Source organism: Mirounga angustirostris, unplaced genomic scaffold (genome assembly GCF_029215605.1).
Source record: "Mirounga angustirostris isolate CCGP_5_RB_7025 unplaced genomic scaffold, mMirAng1.0.hap1 SCAF_1, whole genome shotgun sequence".
NCBI lineage: Eukaryota > Metazoa > Chordata > Mammalia > Carnivora > Phocidae > Mirounga > Mirounga angustirostris.
In genome coordinates this window covers 192336073-192354516 of record NW_026991709.1, presented here as the reverse complement: position 1 = coordinate 192354516, position 18444 = coordinate 192336073, and the positions used below count along the sequence as shown (strand labels likewise).

The following is an 18444-nucleotide window of genomic DNA, read 5'->3' as shown; positions in this document are numbered from 1 at the left end:
GCATCACTGTGGACAGCTCTTCTAAGAATCAAAGCAACAAAGAGCAAAGCGCACCTATAAGTAGGATGGAGACAGATTCCTGATGCCAGTGGGAATATATGAGTGTAGTCAGGCCTGAAGTCCACCCTGGCCTTTTCAGTTAATTGAGTCCCTTTTTTGCTTACTTCAGACTGAGTTGTATTCCTATCAGTTGCAACTGAGAGTCCCAACTAACCCAGCTCATATAAGAATTAAATAGGGCTGGGGCACCTGGGTGGCTCAGTTGGTTAAGTGTCTGCCTTTCTGCTCAGGTCATGATCCCGGGGTCCTGGGATCAAGCCCCACCTCAGTCTCCCTGCTCAGCAGGGAGTCTGCTTCTCTCTCTCCATCCCTGCCCCCTGCCCATGCTCTCTCTCTCTCTCTCACTCACTCTACTCTGTTTCTCAAATAAATAAATGAAATCTTTAAAAAAAAAAAAAGGTGCTGTAAAGTACGTAGCACAGTATACTGAAAAATTCAATAAATGATAACTACTACTGTGATTATTCCTCTACATTAGTTTCTTGAAGGCTGACTCCAGTTTTACCAAATGTAAAATCACCAACCTTGAGGTGAGGAACAAATGAGAATATATGCCTGGCAAGGCAATAAAATGTTCTACAAGTTTTAGTTCTCATGATCTTAGTTGGTAGGCTCCAATCTAATACCTCATATGATTGGTGGGAAAACTAAGACCCAAATCCTGGGACATGAACACTGAGAAAGCTGTGGATTCAAATAAGCTACCAGTCCATGCTCAGGTGTTCCCAAGCCTGAACAAAGGACTTGATGCTACTCTTGTGCTAACCAAATCAGCCATCCATGCAAAGGGCCTTGGCTGAAACCATTAAGGCACCTCTAGGACACAGAGAAAAAATAAACTAATACTGACTAAGTAACCTCCATGTGCCATGCTCTGTGCAAGACATTTCCTTGTATTTCCTACTCTAGAATAATTATTTATTTCCCTTTTTGTCAATTAAAAAGATGAACTGTGAGTACATATTGAAACTATCTAACTTCTTCTATCTCCAAGGAGGAAACCTAATATATAACTGGAGAAAGACACTAATTAATAAGCAAAATTTAAAATGAACTCTGGCCAAGTTGAACTTGAACTGTTCTGTTTAAAGGCACACTCGAATAAATAAAGGAACTTCAAAGCAAATGCCCTGTTATAGCTTGAACGTTTTATTGAGCACATGGGGAGAGCTCCTTTGCCAAAAATAGGGATGGTTAATGAGGAAAAATTGGTGTTTTCAGTCAGCCAGTTGGTTTCTGAGATAGGGCTGTCCATTCAGAGATAACTATATTCCACAGAGAAGACATAATAATGATGTGTCTCAGAGCCTCAGAGTTTTGAACAAAACAAAACCAGTTTTGTAAACTGAGATCAACCTAATGCATCCTTTTTCAAATACCTTCTGTGATAATACGCATACATTTTCCTTCTACTAACGCCAAAAACACTGAAATATAATTCTAAAAGGAGGACATTTCTGTTTTAAGTTTCTTGCCAACTATGTAAACACAACTCTTACCTTTTAAGGTGAGGTATAGAAACCAAGAGATTGTGCAGTATTAAAGTTTCCACCATAATCAGCTCTTCTTGGGCACAATTCTGAAAATTATGCTCCACAGTTGTGAAGACCTATTGGGTTCTCTGGGAGTACACTGTTAGTGCTGGACTAAGAGCTAAGGCAAGTCCCCCATTTCTGTTCATATTTCTCCACAGCAATGGGTATATGTCAGAGACAGTCAATCTCCAATTATTTAGGTTTTAAGAGGAGAAGCCTGAGCTCACCTGCAAATGCTGTGAGTTGTCAGCCATGCTATCTTCTCGCCTGCGGACTTCTTCCAGTAATTGGGCATTTTTCTTCTTTTCCAACTGTTGATTGTGCTTGAGGTTGGCCACCTTCTTATTCTGATCCTTCATATGCCTGAGAAAAGTCAGCAGAGTGTGGTTAAATTCAACCACTGGAAGATAATATGTTATCATAACAAAAGTACTAAGGATAGAATATATTGATATGGATTCAGGAAAACTTGAAACTTCAGAATATTCCATTCATTCAACCACAAGTATGTATTAAGCACCACTTAATGCCAAGTGCCAGGATGGCACAGGGGCTGCCATGGTGAATGAGACATGTATAGTCTTCACCCAACTCATGGAGCTTGAAGTCCAGTGGGAGAGACGGACCAGTACCAAAGAGACACAACTTAGGTTTCCTAATGGAGAGGAAATAAATCGCATGCTGTGACAAATGATGATGTGCATTGCATGTGTGGACAGGCATGGGGTAGGAAGATGACTTTAGGCACAGTAGCCAGGAAACCTCCCTAAGGAGGTGAGACAGTGGATAAGATTCCAAGGAGCCAGCCAAGAAATCACCAGTGGAAGTGCTCCCCAAGTGGAGGGAACAGTAAGTGCAATTCCCAAGGCAAGAAAAGACCAACTACTTCTAGGAACTGGAAGGCTGCAGTGAGGCTAGCAAAGGGCGAGGGGGAGAGAACCCACTCTTCCTGGGAACCTGGGACTGCAAAGGTAGGCATACTCAGGGAACACAGGGCCCCTGGTCTGTGACGGGGTATTCATTTTCTTCTAAGTGGTTGCTCTTCTAATTATTATTATTCTTTTGGATCATGTTCTTATTCTGAGATCATAATCCATTACTTTGATTTTAAAATAACAATTACAAGGCTCCAATCAAATACATTGTCATCACTTAGCTCAAACAGAATAACACTTTGGCTAATCATCATGTTAAGTAAAGACTGGTGCTTGGAATAAAAGTTCTTAATGAATCTACAGGATGTCAAAGTGCAAAATCATAAAATGATCGAGTAAAAGACTGACAAAGGATGGGTTAAAAGAGCGGGGGGAGGAGTTCTAAGCTTAATGTGGACTATTTCACCAGCAGCGTTTAGCAAAACATTCCACAGATTTAGGCAACCATGTCCGTGGCAGCTGGTATAAATCTAATCTCACACGTGAGGAGGCAGGAGGGCAGTACAGAGGGCCTGGGAGCACTGATTCCAAAAGAGAAGGGCCACAGAGCAGAATCTTTTGGGATCCTTCCGGTCTCTCCCCTGCCCCCCTCCACCCTCAGGCATTGCTAAGTCAGCCTCTGTCACTGAGCCCTCACTCCTCCCAAAGCACGCAAGAAAGAATCACTGCTCTTGTGGAAACGTGCACGAGATGAGAACTAGATGATACACAGCAAACATGTCGAATTAAAACAATTACTAATCAAATGGAAGCCACGCTCAAGAAGAAACTTTTATTTCTAGTCCTCATAAAATTATATACTTCCCTACTCCCTCTCACTCCAAGAAAATGAACTTCAAGAGAACTTATTAAGCTGAATGATCTTCTATCAGAAATCCTGCTGATGAAAATATTCTGAACACTTTGGTCCTTATGAAAACTCAACAGTACCGGCTGAAGCAGTGATTTAACTATTCCTGGTGACACTTATTAAGAGGATTGTGGTGACAGAGAACAGCCATCTACTTGGTCAACATTTGGATTGGATAATTTTTATCTGACATTTCCTTGTTTTTACCCAATACAGTAATGGTACGTACACATCTGAAACTACCAACTCAAGTCTACATGCTAATCTTCTTTTAGAAAATTATCTTTTGAATGTAAAATCCCATCCTTTGGGTTGTGGGGTTTTTTTTGTTTTCTCCAAATAAATCTGATCTTTAAAGTTCAAAAAAAAAAAAGAAAAAAAAAAAGAAAATTATCTTTTGATTACTAAAAAGATGTTGAGAACAACCTCTTGCTTCCTAATTGAACAAGGATATAGTATTTCCAAAACTCATACTAACCTGGGGCAAGCACACTTCCCAGATCAGGAAATAAAGTCTATGCCCAGTAATAGGATATGATGGAGAGATCAGTGTTATTAGTGAGATTGTTTAAGTAGAGGACATTTTTATAAAGAAATACTTTCTATAATTTTGAAGCACACTCTTAAATAGAACCAACTACTAAAACGTTTTCTCCCCAAGTACCACTGAAAAAGAAAATAGATTATTATTGCCAATATCATTTGCATAAAGAACTCCCACAAAGTTCTCGGGGCAGTCTGAACATACATAGATCTTACTTTCAGGAATACTGCAGTGTTTTTTTTTCAATCCAAAAATTAAAAAACAAACCTTCAAATCCATGCATCCCTTAAAGCTTCTCTGAATTACGAATGAGTGGCTAAGAATAATGGAAAACTGAAGTTTGGACATTGTGATGTAAGCCTATCTCCGTATTCTCCAACCTTTCCTTCAAATGCTGCCTGATGTAGGACACTAGTGATTGGAAAAGAAAAGCTGGGTTTTGAATGGCACTGCTCAGGATTTAGGCAATTAGGTGGATGCAGAGCAAGATGATGAAAACGATCATCTTGTCTTTGTACACATGAATGTCAACAGATACCCATTAAGCATACACACCCCCTTGCAGGAGTGCTATGGTTTTCAAATATATTTCTAGCAGCAGAACTCTTTCTTCTAGTAAAAGCTTACTTGAAAACCAAAAAAGGAGAAGAAGGATTGCACTGGCAGACGTAGGAAAAAGGTAAGGGGTGGGGGAGACAGGGGAGCAGAGCCTCACCTCTAGACAGTCACTCTCTCAGGTACCCCTCAGAGAAGCCCTAGGGCTACCTGAAGCAAGGGCTAAAATAGCAATTTATGAGGTAGGAAGAGAGAGAGAGGCATGAAATTTAAAAATATGAGATTCCCTGATGAAAAGAAAGTCCCCCCACCCAGAAGCTCACTAGACACTTCTTGAAGGAATGACCATTGTGATTTTTGCTAGTAATAACTTCAGTATTTCCAAGAATAAAATCTGTAGGTGACCTATCACTACCTGCATCTCCCCCACCTGCAGTAGTAAACCCACATGCATAAATAAACTGGGCTAAACTCAGTAAAGCTCTCAATTGTATTAAACTCAGCAAGGTAGAACCCCTGGGGGTGCAGAATGCAAAGTCCTCTGGCAATACTGTGTCAGAGGACAATTATCATTGATACTCGCTCCCCAAATTCCCACCCACTAGGCAACTCAGATTCCAAAGCTCTGCCAGAAACTGACCTGCTTCATGTTCAGAAATAAAGTTTCCTTGGGGTGAACTTTTTTCTCCTGGGAAACACCATTGAAAATATATTCAAGATGCAAATTTTTAAGAAAGCCATTATGGAGAAAGGGCAGATGGGGGTTAGTTGGAGAGTACAGTGTTGGGGTCAGTTTTCATCATTCAATTTAAATTGACCAGTTCCATAAAGCAAGTCATGTCACTTTTCAAAATTCAACCATCATTAAGGAACTTGGATTAAATCAAAAAATTCCAATAGGTATCAAGATTAACAACGATGGCTACTATATTAAGAATGAATGTTAGAAAGGAGAGAATCCTGCTATTCACTAGAACAGTCCATCAGATTAAAATTAAAATTAGAAAGTGTTCCCTAACTCGCTGGTGAGAAAGTATCAGGCTTTGAGGCCTCTAGAATTACATAGCTGGGAGGGAGTGTGGAGCAGGAAGTACGTATGTGCATGTGTATATTGTATATAAAGGAGAAAATCAAAACTTCCCTTTTTTTAAATCTCAGCAGAAAAAGATGCCATTTTTTTACCTATCTGGTCTCAAAAACATTAAAAGATTCATAATGTCCATGTTGGAGAGAAGGCCAGAATCTAACATTCTCATATGTGGTCAGAAAGAGTATAACTGACAAAAATTGGTTACAAAATTATAAACCAATTTGGCAGTATCCACCAAAGTGTCCACACCTTTTGCCCAAGCAAATCCACTTCTAGGAAAGTAGCCACAAAAATGCTTGCACATATGCACGAATATTTACGTACAAAATTTTCATCATGGCACTGTCAGAGTGAAAATTTGAAAACTGCCAAATTGTCCAGCAGGAGACTGGTTGAAGAAATCAAGCGCTTTCTTACTCTGGAACTCCAAGCTAACTAAGAAGATTAAGGCAAAACTAAACTATAGACATGGAAAACCCTTCAAGACATATCGTTAATCAAAAATGAAAGCAGGTAGCAGAATAATACATATAGTCTGATCTTACTTATGTTAAAATATAAAAGCCTATTTGGATGTATATATACACACATCCATTGAAATGGAAACTGATGGAAACCCCACACCAGTCTGTAAACAGTGGTCACCACTGAGGAAGGGAATGGATCAGGGAAGTAGGGAGAGTTTTCATGTGTTACTGTATGCATTTATGTGTGTGTGTGTGTGCCTAAGCATAGATACTAAGTGTAAAAATCAATGATTTTTAACCAATCAAAATACAGAGCATTGCCATCACCCAGCCACATGTTCCTGCCCCCTGACAGGAAGTCGTTGCTATCCCAACTTTTTTCTGCATGGATTTGTTTTGTCCGTTCTTGAACTTCATATACATGGAATCATACAGTACATGCCGTTTTGTGTCTGACTTCTTTGACTCAGCTGACTCAGCATAAGGTTTTTGAGACTCATTCATATTGTGCCTAAGTTCCTTCTTGTTGCTGAAATCAAGTGGTATTCCATTATATGAATCTACTACAGCTTGATTAGCCATTCCCTTGTTAAATGGATATTTGGACGGTTTCTGATTTTTTACTGTTAAGAATAAGGTTGCAGTGTAAGACAAAATCAGAGAGGGAGACAAACCATAAGAGACCCTATGAGAAACAAACTGAGGGTTGATGGAGGGGAAGTAGATGGGGGACGGGGTAACTGGGTGATGGGCATTAAAGCGGGCACATGATGTAGTGAGCACTGGGTGTTATATGCAACTGATGAGTCACTGAACTCTACCTCTGAAACTAAAATACACTAGATGTTAATTTACTGAATTCAAATAAAATAAAATTAGAAAAAGAACAAGGTCACAATGAACATTCTTGTATTAATTTTTTTGTGGACATATGTTTTCATATCTCTTGGTTAAATAACCAGATGTAGGTATAACTGAGAGTGTAAAATGGTATAATCCCCATGGAAGACAATTCTGGGTATAAGAATCTTCCAGGAACCACTGAAGGACAGGAGCTAGTAGCATAAACCCTGGAGACAGGTTCCCTGGGCTCTCATCAGAAGTCCATTACCCTCTAGCTGTGTGACCATTGGCAAGTTTCTTAACCTCTCTGTAACTCAGCTTCTTCATATATGAAATGGAAATAACTGTATATAACTCACAGGGTTACTGTGAAGAGTTGATAGGTTAGTACAGGTAAAATGCTTAGAACAGATTCCAGCATGTTCCCTCTCTGTTTCACTCTTAGCTCGAAATATAAATGTGATCATGTGTTGTAATATGTTATGAATACATATTTAGTGTCTTGCTTCCCACACCAGAATAGCAGATACTCAAAATGCCTCAAACAATGGACTTTGGAATGCATTATCAAACCCTTTGTGTCATACATTTAGCTTCCAGTATGCTTTCCTTAATAATAAGATGAGTTGCATTCCTGGAAGGCTATCCTAATGGAAGTGTTGCAGGAAGGTCACGACAAGCATGGGTAAGTGAGCTGGGATCCTAAAGTGACTGCACAAGTAGGTGGGCCACACACACACAATGGAAGCTGACAATGAGTACTGCATGCAGAATTTCCGATAATAAAGACTTTTACTTTTAACCACTGAGATGACTCCACTTTTTTAAAGCTTGTAAATACCATTCAGTATTCCAGCATTCCTATAAATTTTAGAAAGCTACATAACTATTCTAAAGATATTTTTATAGCACATACAAATGTGCTAAGTGTCATGAGCATGATATTCCTTCCTGCAAGAGAAAGTATCTGGCCAGCTGTGGCTACTTGAATCCAGCTCTCCTCCTGGCAAAGGGCAACAAGTAAGGCCAAGGTCTTAGGACTTAGCTCCAACATGACTTAGGACTAAATTCCCCCTACCCCAACCCCTCTTCTAGAGCACCCATATGCACTCTTGCTGCCCTCCACTATTGACTTCCCCACCCAAGGGGAAAGCAGGGAAAGGTTTTCCCAAGCTGGGAAAACCTAGGAAGCAGGCCACACAGCAGAAGCTGGTCACAATTGGCAAGAAAAGGGTTTGTTTTTCTTGTAGGTATTTCACTCTGGAGAATTTCTAAAGAGCTGACTTCCTTCAAATGTTCTCCATTATTCTGGTCCTGAAGAACCTCCTCCCCCAGATATCAATAGAGCATCACCCTAAATGTAAGTGGAACCCAATGGTTAAGAGCCTTTGCTGAAGAGAGTAGATGGTGGGTTCCTCCTATGGAAGACCCCAGGGAGAAAGCCAGGTGCTCTCTGATGCCCCTTGTCCTCCTCCAGATGCATTTGGTAGGACTGGCACACACCCACAGGAAACTCAAAGGGAAATGGGAAAAGGCCAGCCTGTTTTTCACCCTCCTTGGGACTCGATGTTCAATCCAGGGTCACCTAATAACAAGACACTCTTCCTGGCAAGCAGACCATACACAGTTACAAGGGTCACATAACTAACAAGTCTAGCTCCCATTTACTATTCATCAAATAAATTTCTTATTGCTTGGCCTCTCATGTAGGTCTGGTGACCCAGAGCACAGACTAGTCATGTAGGTCTGTGAATGGTAGTCCAGGAATGATTATTTTTCTCATCGTCAAGCAATAAATGTATTGTGATGTTCTACATTCCTCACACTGTAGACTGGACTATATGCTCAGGCTTCTCAGCCCATATGGTCAAAGTTGGCAGCAGATTCACCACCAGGAGAACCCAACGTAGGGTCCCTTGCCATCTTGACCCGCCTCACACGCATCCCCTACTTTAGTACACCATGGCTCCACCTACCCCATGGTACTTCGATGCCCTGCTGAGAGCTGACTGTGCAGAAATGCAGATAGGGAAACACAGTGGGCAGACCCCTTCTTTCTATCACTCCTGCTACCACAACACCTCAAGTCACCATCATTTCCTGCCCTGGACCATGATGCTTTTCTCTCCTCACCAGTCTCCTGCTTCTGCTCTTGGGCCCCTTTTGAGCCATTCTCTACCCAGCAGCAAGAGTGTTTCAGAACAAGTCAGATCATGCCCTTGAATCCTCAAATGGTTTCCCATTTCCCAGAGAACTGAATCACACATCTGTGGATCTCAGCAGCCTCCTCCCAAACCATTTTTACCTTTACCCCCAGAATCCAGAATCCAGTCTTCTTTCAGTTCCAAATAATGTTAGCTCCTTCCCACTAGAGGGCATAGACGTGTGCTGTCCTCTCTGTCTGCCCCCCATCCACCTTTCCTCTCATAGCCACCACTCCTACATGCCTGACTGATCCTTCAGGTCTCAGCTTAAATGTCACCTCTTCAGAGGAGCCTTTTCTGGGCATCAAACCCAACAATACCCCCCTCACCAAAACTGTTATGAGCACACTCTATGCACCTCCTCCACTGCATGCATCACAACTTGTAATGATTCATTTATTTGCATTTTTAATTGATTACTGGCTATTCTACCACCAGACAGGCATTACTGCTAGAACAGGGCCCAATCTTGGGGTATTCACAAGAGTGAAGGAACAACTTCTAACCACATCCCCCGGCCCAAGCTACCATCACCTCCAAGTTCAACAGGGATGACAGCTCCAACTGGTCCATCTGATTCATTCTCCACAGGACAGGGGACAGAGTATCTAGTACACAAACAGGATCATAATTCTCTGCTGCTTAAAACTTCTCAGTGGATTTCCACTACCTGTGGAAAAGGCCATGCTTCTTCCCATGACTCCTACCAGGTCTACCTCTTGCCTCTCAAAGTCTTATCTCATCCTACTCCCCCCAGCCACACTGGCATTCTATTTGCACCCTCAATACAACAAGTCCTACCATCCTGAGGATGCTTGCGCATTGCTTTCCTCTTCTAGAAAGCTCTTCATCTAATTCCCATATCAGCCCTTTCATCACAGATAATTCATATGTATCCCTCTGAGGACATCCTCCTAGAAGCCTAGGTCAATCTATAAAGTCGGATCCCCATGTCATAAATTCCCAAATTATGCTTTGCTTGCCTTGCTCAGAACGCACCACATTTCTGATCCTTTAATGTCTTCCTTGTTCTGCTATGAGCACCGTCTGTATGGTGATCACAATTGTCTTGTTCTCTTCTCTAAGAATCTAGCACAATGCCTATTCCACCGTAACCAACAGATTTCTGCTGGATTGAATTTAATTCTAAAACCTCCTGCTGTTTGGTCAAAGGATGAAACAGGCCCCCTTGTGTTGGCTAGGTGTTTTATGTGAATCCATAAAATTATTTAAGAATGTGTATCTAGAGATTTACATGAATTAAGATTGCCCTCTTATATTTGTTTTAAGAAAGACACTTTCTATAAAGAAGAATTTAATCTCATATAATGAATATCAGCTTATTGTCAATGAAATGGTACCCAGTCAAATTAAAAAGAAATAAGACTGGACTACTGATGAAGACAACTGGGCATTATTACCTAATGCCAACATAATAACAACCGAGATATTCCTATATTCCTATAAAGGTCATTTCTGAAATTAAACTGAAGATCTACAAAGGCTACGCACAAAAGAAATGACCCAGTATCTCTTTCCTAACTTAACTCATATTCAATAGATGGTTTTTAAAAGTCTACATGCTTCACAACAGACGATGGCTTTTCTCATTTATGTTTTCTGAAGTCTAAAAACAGGGATCAGCAAACTTTTTCTATAAAGATATAGCTAGTAAATATCTTAGGCTTTGCGAACCATGTGGAAAGAGTGAAGGAACAAGTGGAAAGTATTCAGAATCCAGAAAGTATTCAACTTTGCCTCAACTTCGTCATTGTACCATGAAAGCAGCCTAAGCATGTTACAAAAATGGGCATGGCTGTGTTCCAATAAAACTTTATTTACATGAACAGGTGGCAGGGCTGGATTTGGCCCATGGGCCAGAGTTTGCTAAATGCTGGTCTAGACATGTTCTAATATTGCTATGTAGTAATGATAACCATAGGCAGAAAATGCTGACATCACTTGATCTGCTCTAAGCATCTTATACTTATTAGCTCATTAATCCTCACAACAACCCTATTAGGCAGATACTTTGATTATTCCTCCTACAGATGAGGAAACTGCCCCAGTTACATCGCGCGTGAGTGCAGAGGCAGGATTGTCAGTCAGTCTGGCTCCAGAGGCCACCCCCATACCCTTAACCTCTGTGCTGTGCCACCCAACTGTGGAGAATTTTGCAGACCTCCTTCACACCACTCTCACTTTCTCTTCTCCCAGGCTGCCCCAGAAAGGTCTAGGGAACAGCAACGAAAATTCTCAGGATACAATCTCTGTTCCGTAGCCCAGCCACTTTAAGGCACACCACTCCAAACTTTATAGAATGCCCTGAGCAGCAACTCGGTTGGCTATTAGAGAACTAGATACACATGAGGTAATTATCCAAGAATATTGGCTTTCCACCAGGGGAGGCTTGGAATGGAAGGTGGGAGCTTAACAGCTTCAAACTTGGTGGTGGCAGCCACAGTTACTGAAATGAAGACCCAGCTACGAAGCAGAACACAAAACCAACAAGGAGGCCATGCAATTTCCCTATTAATTTCCGTTCTCTGAACCCGTTAACCTCAATGTGACCACTTTTTGAACAAATTATTTGGTTTTATGGGTGAATCTACATGGAGAAATATTTAGCGTATTTCATATCCTGGAACTTCCCTGCATCATAATGAATTTGGCTCTTCTTTCTGTACAGACAGATTTAATCAGAGACAAAGGATTTGGAGATGATAAAATAAGCGAAGATAAAAATAAGTAGATGCTCAACAAAAAGGGAAAGTAAGAGGAAAACAAAAGGGCAAGAACAATAACAGATAACGGGTAACAGATCTTAGGACAGAAATTCTGGAAATGTGGGGGCAAACCCAAGACAGGGCTAAGACATAAGGTTAAAACTCCTGCACTGTTCCCACTCATATCTTCTCCTTGCACATCATTTACTTTTCCTCAAACAAACAAACAAAAAAAATAGAATCTAAACACTTGAAAAACAAAACATTCCTATAATTGCCACAATCCTAGGGAGTATTGTATTCTTCTAAAAGCCTACGACTCCACTGTTAGACATAGGCACATTAGGGCCAATTTGGTAGAGTGTCAGTTGTATTTACAGTTTGGGGTAATATAAAAACATATGGAAACTGTGAAAATTGACCCCCGAGGGGCTAATGTTGGAGGAAACCAACATTCCACAGTCTGGCCAGAGGTTGGGGGCGATTTGCCCAGACAATATACAGCCAAAGCAACCTATGAGCATGGGGGCACTTGGTGTATGTATGCAAGACCTATTTTTATTGCATCCAATCTGGAATTGGTCTGCAGCAGCCCAGACGCAAAACAAAGCAGAGGTATAAGAAGATAAAAATTTTATATGCTGGTTTTCCAAATTAAAGTACAGAAATAACGTGTCAGAGTCTATATTATTTCCTATCAGAAATCAATGTTAAAATATTGCTAAATAATAAAAACACACACTGTCTTTGGATGTCATATTAAGTTTCAGGCACTATGCTAAAGCACTGTAAATATATAGCCTCAGTTAAACAAAACAAAATCCTTACATGCAGGGTAATTTTATCCCCATCCACAGATGAAGAAACTGAGGCTTAGAGAGGTTAACATCATACATCATACAGTTAATAAGTAGAAGACCCAGAATTTGAACTCTCATTTCTATGATACCAAAGCTCATGGGCTTATCTACTTTGCCATATGAAAATAATATAATATTATTGTACATTATTATGAGATCTTTGTCACAAAAGTAAATGGAGCATTCTAGCCAGACCTAGACATTCCTTTTTGAGAATAACAATCTTTTTTTCTCTAAGAGGGAGGCAAAACACTAACATCAATAAGTTATATTCTCTTTAGGATCTGGTCCGAGGTATGGCTTATCAAACCATCCCAAAGATAATTCAGACTAACACTGAACCAGTTTTGCATTGCTACACAGCAACTTAACACAAACTTAGCAGCCTAAAATAACACTCATTTATTATCTCATAGCTTCTGTGAGTCAGAAGTCCAGGCACAGCTTGGTTGGGCCCTCTGATCCCAGCCTTACCAGGCTGAAATCAAGATGTTAGCCAGACGGCATTTCTTATCCGTTGGCTTAACTGGGGAAGGATGTGCGTCCAGGCTCATTCAGGCTGTTGGAAGAATTCCTTTCCTTGCAGCTGAATGAATGAGGTTCCTGTCTTTTTACTGGCTGTTGGCTGGAGCTGGAGGCTGCCCTCAGGTCCAAGAGGCTGCTCACATGGCCCTTGCCATGTGGCCCTCTCCACTGGCAGTTAACAGTATGGCTATTTGATTCTTCAAGGCCAGCAGGAAAATCTCCCTCCGGTCTGCTAAGATTGAGTCTTATATAACGTAATCATGGGAGTGCCATCCACCACCTTTGCCTTATGACATACCCTTTTCGAGGGAGTGGCACCCATCATCTTAGCCACATTCTATTGGCCAGATTCAAGTCATGGGTCATGCCCACATTCAAGTGGAGGGGACTATACAAAGGAGTGAAAACCAGGGAAAAGAACAGAAAGAGAATTAATTTTAATTATTTAAAGTTTTATTTTATTTTGTTTGTGCTAATCTTTCAAAAATACTTCACAATCTTTTTACTGTCCATTTCAAACTATTTACCTTGATATCTACCTAACAGACTTCATTTTTCCATTTCTCAAACTTCTCCCAAACCATTTTCACCAGTGCAACCTAAGGCATTTGGAAGGCATAACTTATGGCCAATGAGGGGTTATGGAAATTTATGCATCCTTACACTTTCCCAAGTATTTATCTCCATGACAACACACTGCAAAAATAAATGCCTGTTCCTTCCACTCCTCTTCTTATAACTCAAATCTCTTCTAACTCTTAGTCAAATGACAATGAGTAAAACAGAATTAGTGGTGGATGGTGGATGAAATGAAAATCAGTGAAGGATAACAAAGTGGCAGGATTATCGGCAAAGAGGGTGTAAGCCACTTCTCCCCAATTATATGAGAAGACAGAACAAACCACTTCCTCCCACAATTGCTTCAACACAATTAACCACTTCCAAAATCCATTACTGAGACACCACCTGTTTCAGTTCCACTCGGTGATGTTCGCCTAACTCAGTGGTTTACAACACTATCCTGGCAGCACTGGCTCTGGGGGATGTGATTAATTGTTGCAAAAAACAAAAACAAACAAACAAAAAAGGGTTAGGATCAAATGACTCTGTGGACACAGAAAAAAGTGTGAACAGGTTTCTTATACTGCAGAACTTTTCAGAGCCTTTACTAATGTGAAGTGTACTGTGAATCTCTAAAAAGGGACATGGTAGGATGTGTTCATTAAATTTATTTGACCCAAACCCTTTTCCCCTCCAAGGATCATCCCACTGAATCATTGTTCTGAGGTATAAAGTCCGAGGAATAATAGTGTTAATCAGTTTCTCAAGTTTTTGTTATTAGTATATCATCTCAATGACTTTTGCTATACTATGCACTGCTTGTGCTACTTAATATTTTTCTTTAAATATTTTTACTTTACATACCTCTTAGCCTTAGATTCTTTCTAAGCAAGAATTAATGAAATCATGTTTATGCAAGTTATGGGTGTTCTAATACAAAAAGGTGTAATTAATAAAATAGGTAAGTGTTCATTTGTACCACCTAAAAGCATCCTAATGTTTTTTATTTTTTATTTATTTATTTTTTTTTTTAAAGATTTTATTTATTTATTTGAGAGAGAGAGAATGAGAGACAGAGAGCATGAGAGGGAGGAGAGTCAGAGGGAGAAGCAGACTCCCTGCCGAGCAGGGAGCCCGACGCGGGACTCGATCCCGGGACTCCAGGATCATGACCTGAGCCGAAGACAGTCGCTTAACCAACTGAGCCACCCAGGCGCCCCGCATCCTAATGTTTTTTAAAGATTTTATTTATTTATTTGACAGAGAGACACAGCGAGAGAGGGAACACAACCAGGGGCAGAGGGAGAGGGAGAAGCAGGCTTCCCGCTGAGCAGGGAGCCCAATGCAGGGCTCGATCCCAGGACCCTGGGACCATGACCTGAGCCCAAGGCAGAGGCTTAACAACTGAGCCACCCAGGCACCCCATGCATCCTAATTTTTAAACACATAACTAACAACAACAAAGATTCCTGGATACCACAAAAGCAATGACTAGAAATGATAGAGACAGCACTGAAGAATGTGGAGGAACAAGAGCCAAGTCCCGATCTTCCATGGATGACTGATGAGATAACTGCTCAGAGCAGTTCAGTGTCTTGCACACACATACTCAGCTGGTATGTCTAAAACCCTGGGCATCACTGTGAAGTGCCAGGTAAGTTAGGAGGTACAAGAGGTTATCTCTGGTTGCCACTGAGCCAGCCCCCAAGTTTCAGCAGTTAGAGCTGCTTAAAATGTCTCCTTTTATTCAGTACTAGAGAAAGTCACCCTCTCTGCTGTAGTTCAGCGACTTCATTATTCCCAGGGAGGTAGAGACCACTGACATTCACTCTCTCCTTGAGAAATTTCAGCCCTGACCAACCTGAGGATTCTGCTTGGAAGCAGAACAATGCCCTTCCTTTGCTTTTCACCAATGGGCCATCCAAGCTGAATCAGGATAGCCCTGAATCAGCTCCTGGTTTCAGGCTAGAAACAGGTCAAAAGTAACAGTGGGACAAAGTGAGCTTAAGAGCCGTGACTTGGAGCCTGACTGCATGAGTTCAAACCTCAGATCAACCATTTCTTCACTGAAGGACCTGGGACAGATGAATTAATTTTTTTTATATTAGTTTCCTTATCTGTACAACAGGATATGAACAGTAAAAGAATACTTACTCAAAGGAGAAATAAATGAGACAATACAAGAAGAGTACTACCATATAGTAAAGGATCTATAAATGCCACCTTACAACCATTTTAATAATAAGGAAAACAATAACAAGGGTAGTGGCTTCTGTCCTCCATGAATCCAGGCTGGCTCAATGTGGGGGACAGGCACCTACTTTTATTCAATGACAAATAGATAAAGTGTTGGAAAGAAGGCTCCCATGCCCTCAACCCCACATCCCAGGACTCACACAGTACCATGAAGATGGCACCTATCTGAGGTCCTGGGTTATCTCAGCTCCACAGTTAAAAGCTCCAACCTTAGGAGGCAGTGTGACGGGCTAACTGACAGGTTCTGGGGCTGATGTCTGGGTCACATGTCTGCCTCTACTGGTTGTATGGCCTCCAATCTGGGGTCTGATCTAAGTGGCTTTGAAAGCAATAAAGACATAAAGATGTGGCATTTCTTGTCCTCCTGGGTTTGTGGAGCAGGACTTAGCTCTGCTATTTAAGTTATGAAAACTCGTAGTTACCTCCCAATCATAAGATATATTGGGCAGCTCTTACCCTTCTTGTGAATCAATGCATTCCTGTTTTCTTGATTGCCTCCATGGAAAGGTCTTCTACTTAATGACAGTTACTCAAACCAAAACAATCAGAGAAAACCAAGAGCCAACTTAGACCTCCATCCATTTCAGGAAGATTCTGAAAAATACAGTGTACTCTCAGGCCTCCTCCAGAGCCTATCTGCAGACTCCTGACCCCTCTCATGCTTCCCTCTTCCTGGCCCAGACTATTTCCTCAAATGACCCAGGCTTCCACACTGGAGTCATGATAGGATCTTTACCTGGAGGAATGCAGCAAAATCCTAAGCATCCACAGGAGTTTTTCACGCCTTTTCTACTTTCCACCTGGATGGCAGTGCTGCTGAAGCTCCCAAGGGCAGGGTGGCCCAACTTTGAGGAACTGTGATCCCATCTAAAATCCACAGAGCATCCACCAGGACTGAGGTTCATAAGCAGGCATGCTATAGAAAGTAGCATTTTATCAGCATCTCTCTGCACTAGACAATGTACATGTTTATTCCTCAGGACCACTGAATGATGTAGGTGTTGTTATCCCCATTATAGACTAGAAAGATGAGGATGAGCAAGCAAGCAACTTGCTTAGAGGGCTCCTACAATTAGAAGGAGGCAGAGCTGGGTTCCATTCCAACCCATTAGACTCTACAACTCAGGCCATTTTCCTAATCTATCACGGCTATTCTTGGACTTACCTCACTTGCTAATTTCTTATCAGAGCTAGCCAGGATAATCCTCCCACCAAGACAAGAACAAAAACAAAAACAGAAACAACTCCACCATTATTTGGCTATAAGATTATTTTCCCAAAGCTATGTCACTACCACTCCCTGTCAGCGGTTCCAAGCATCTTCTCTTCTTACCACAGAAAACTCAGCAAATACTCTGTTTCTTACATCAGGAGATACACAGACATACAAACATGCATATACACACATACACACATATACACACACATATACTTAGTTCACACACACAAACATTACTTATCCTTACTACACACAAAAACATACATGCACACATATATATTTATATTTCTTTCACACACACACCTGAGCAGTGTCTGTGAGGGCATCTCTCCTTTAGGCAAAGGCTCTATCCAAAAATAGACACCACAGGAGACTAAAAATCATCTGAGACTCCATGAAGACAGACAGACAGACAAGGGAAGCCTGCTCTCACATTCCTCACACAGCATTCAAGGAAACCATTTACCCAGTGAATAGCTGAGGTTTGGGGAATAGTGGAAATTGTATAAAGTTCCTACAGGATGATGACAAATGACTCTATTAAATGTAGCTGTCATGTAATTTAGAAATAAGAAACAATTTAAACTCATATCATATAGACTAATTCTCCTACACTACTAGGTGATAACTCATATTAAAATTTTTTCACTTTTATGAGAAAAACATCATCAATATTAATTAGATAAATATGAAAAATATTTAAGATTCTAGATAAAGCAGAAGAAAAGAAATCCATGTGCAAAAACAATGTTTTGCTCTATTAGTGTCTCAACCCCATATTTTTCACTTTAGGCAATGCTTCCTATTACTAGTAAGCTCATTTGCTAGTATAAATACCAAATTCTTTCTGGTTGCATCTTATAAAATGAGAATTCTTCATCATCCAAAGAAGAAATTGGAAGCAAGAAAGATTTTCCCCTTTCCCAACTGAAGAAACTGAAAACCCCTATAAATTTAACATATCCAAGTCCAGCCCATGAGAAAAGCAACATTCTATTAGAAAATAATGTGTCAGGGTACCTGGGTGGCTCAGTCGATTAAGCAGCTGCCTTCGGCTCAGGTCATGATCCCAGGGTCCTAGGATTGAGTCCTGCACCCAGCTCCCTGATCAGTGGGGAGTCTGTTTCTCCCTCTGCCTCTGCCCCTCCCCCCTGCTCACGCACACTCTCTCTTGCGCTCTCACTCTCTCAAATATATAAATAAAATCTTAAAAA

At 40.9% G+C, this 18444-nt stretch overlaps 1 protein-coding gene across 1 annotated transcript in view; it reads right to left on the bottom strand.

The window, feature by feature from the left end:
- The window catches only part of ERC2 (ELKS/RAB6-interacting/CAST family member 2), an 832212-nt gene that overhangs the window by 285550 nt on the left and 528218 nt on the right, over positions 1-18444 (bottom strand). The window contains exon 12 of the mRNA XM_064593283.1: positions 1823-1958. Coding sequence (XP_064449353.1) covers positions 1823-1958 — 136 coding nt within the window. The remainder of the gene's footprint in view (positions 1-1822; positions 1959-18444) is intronic.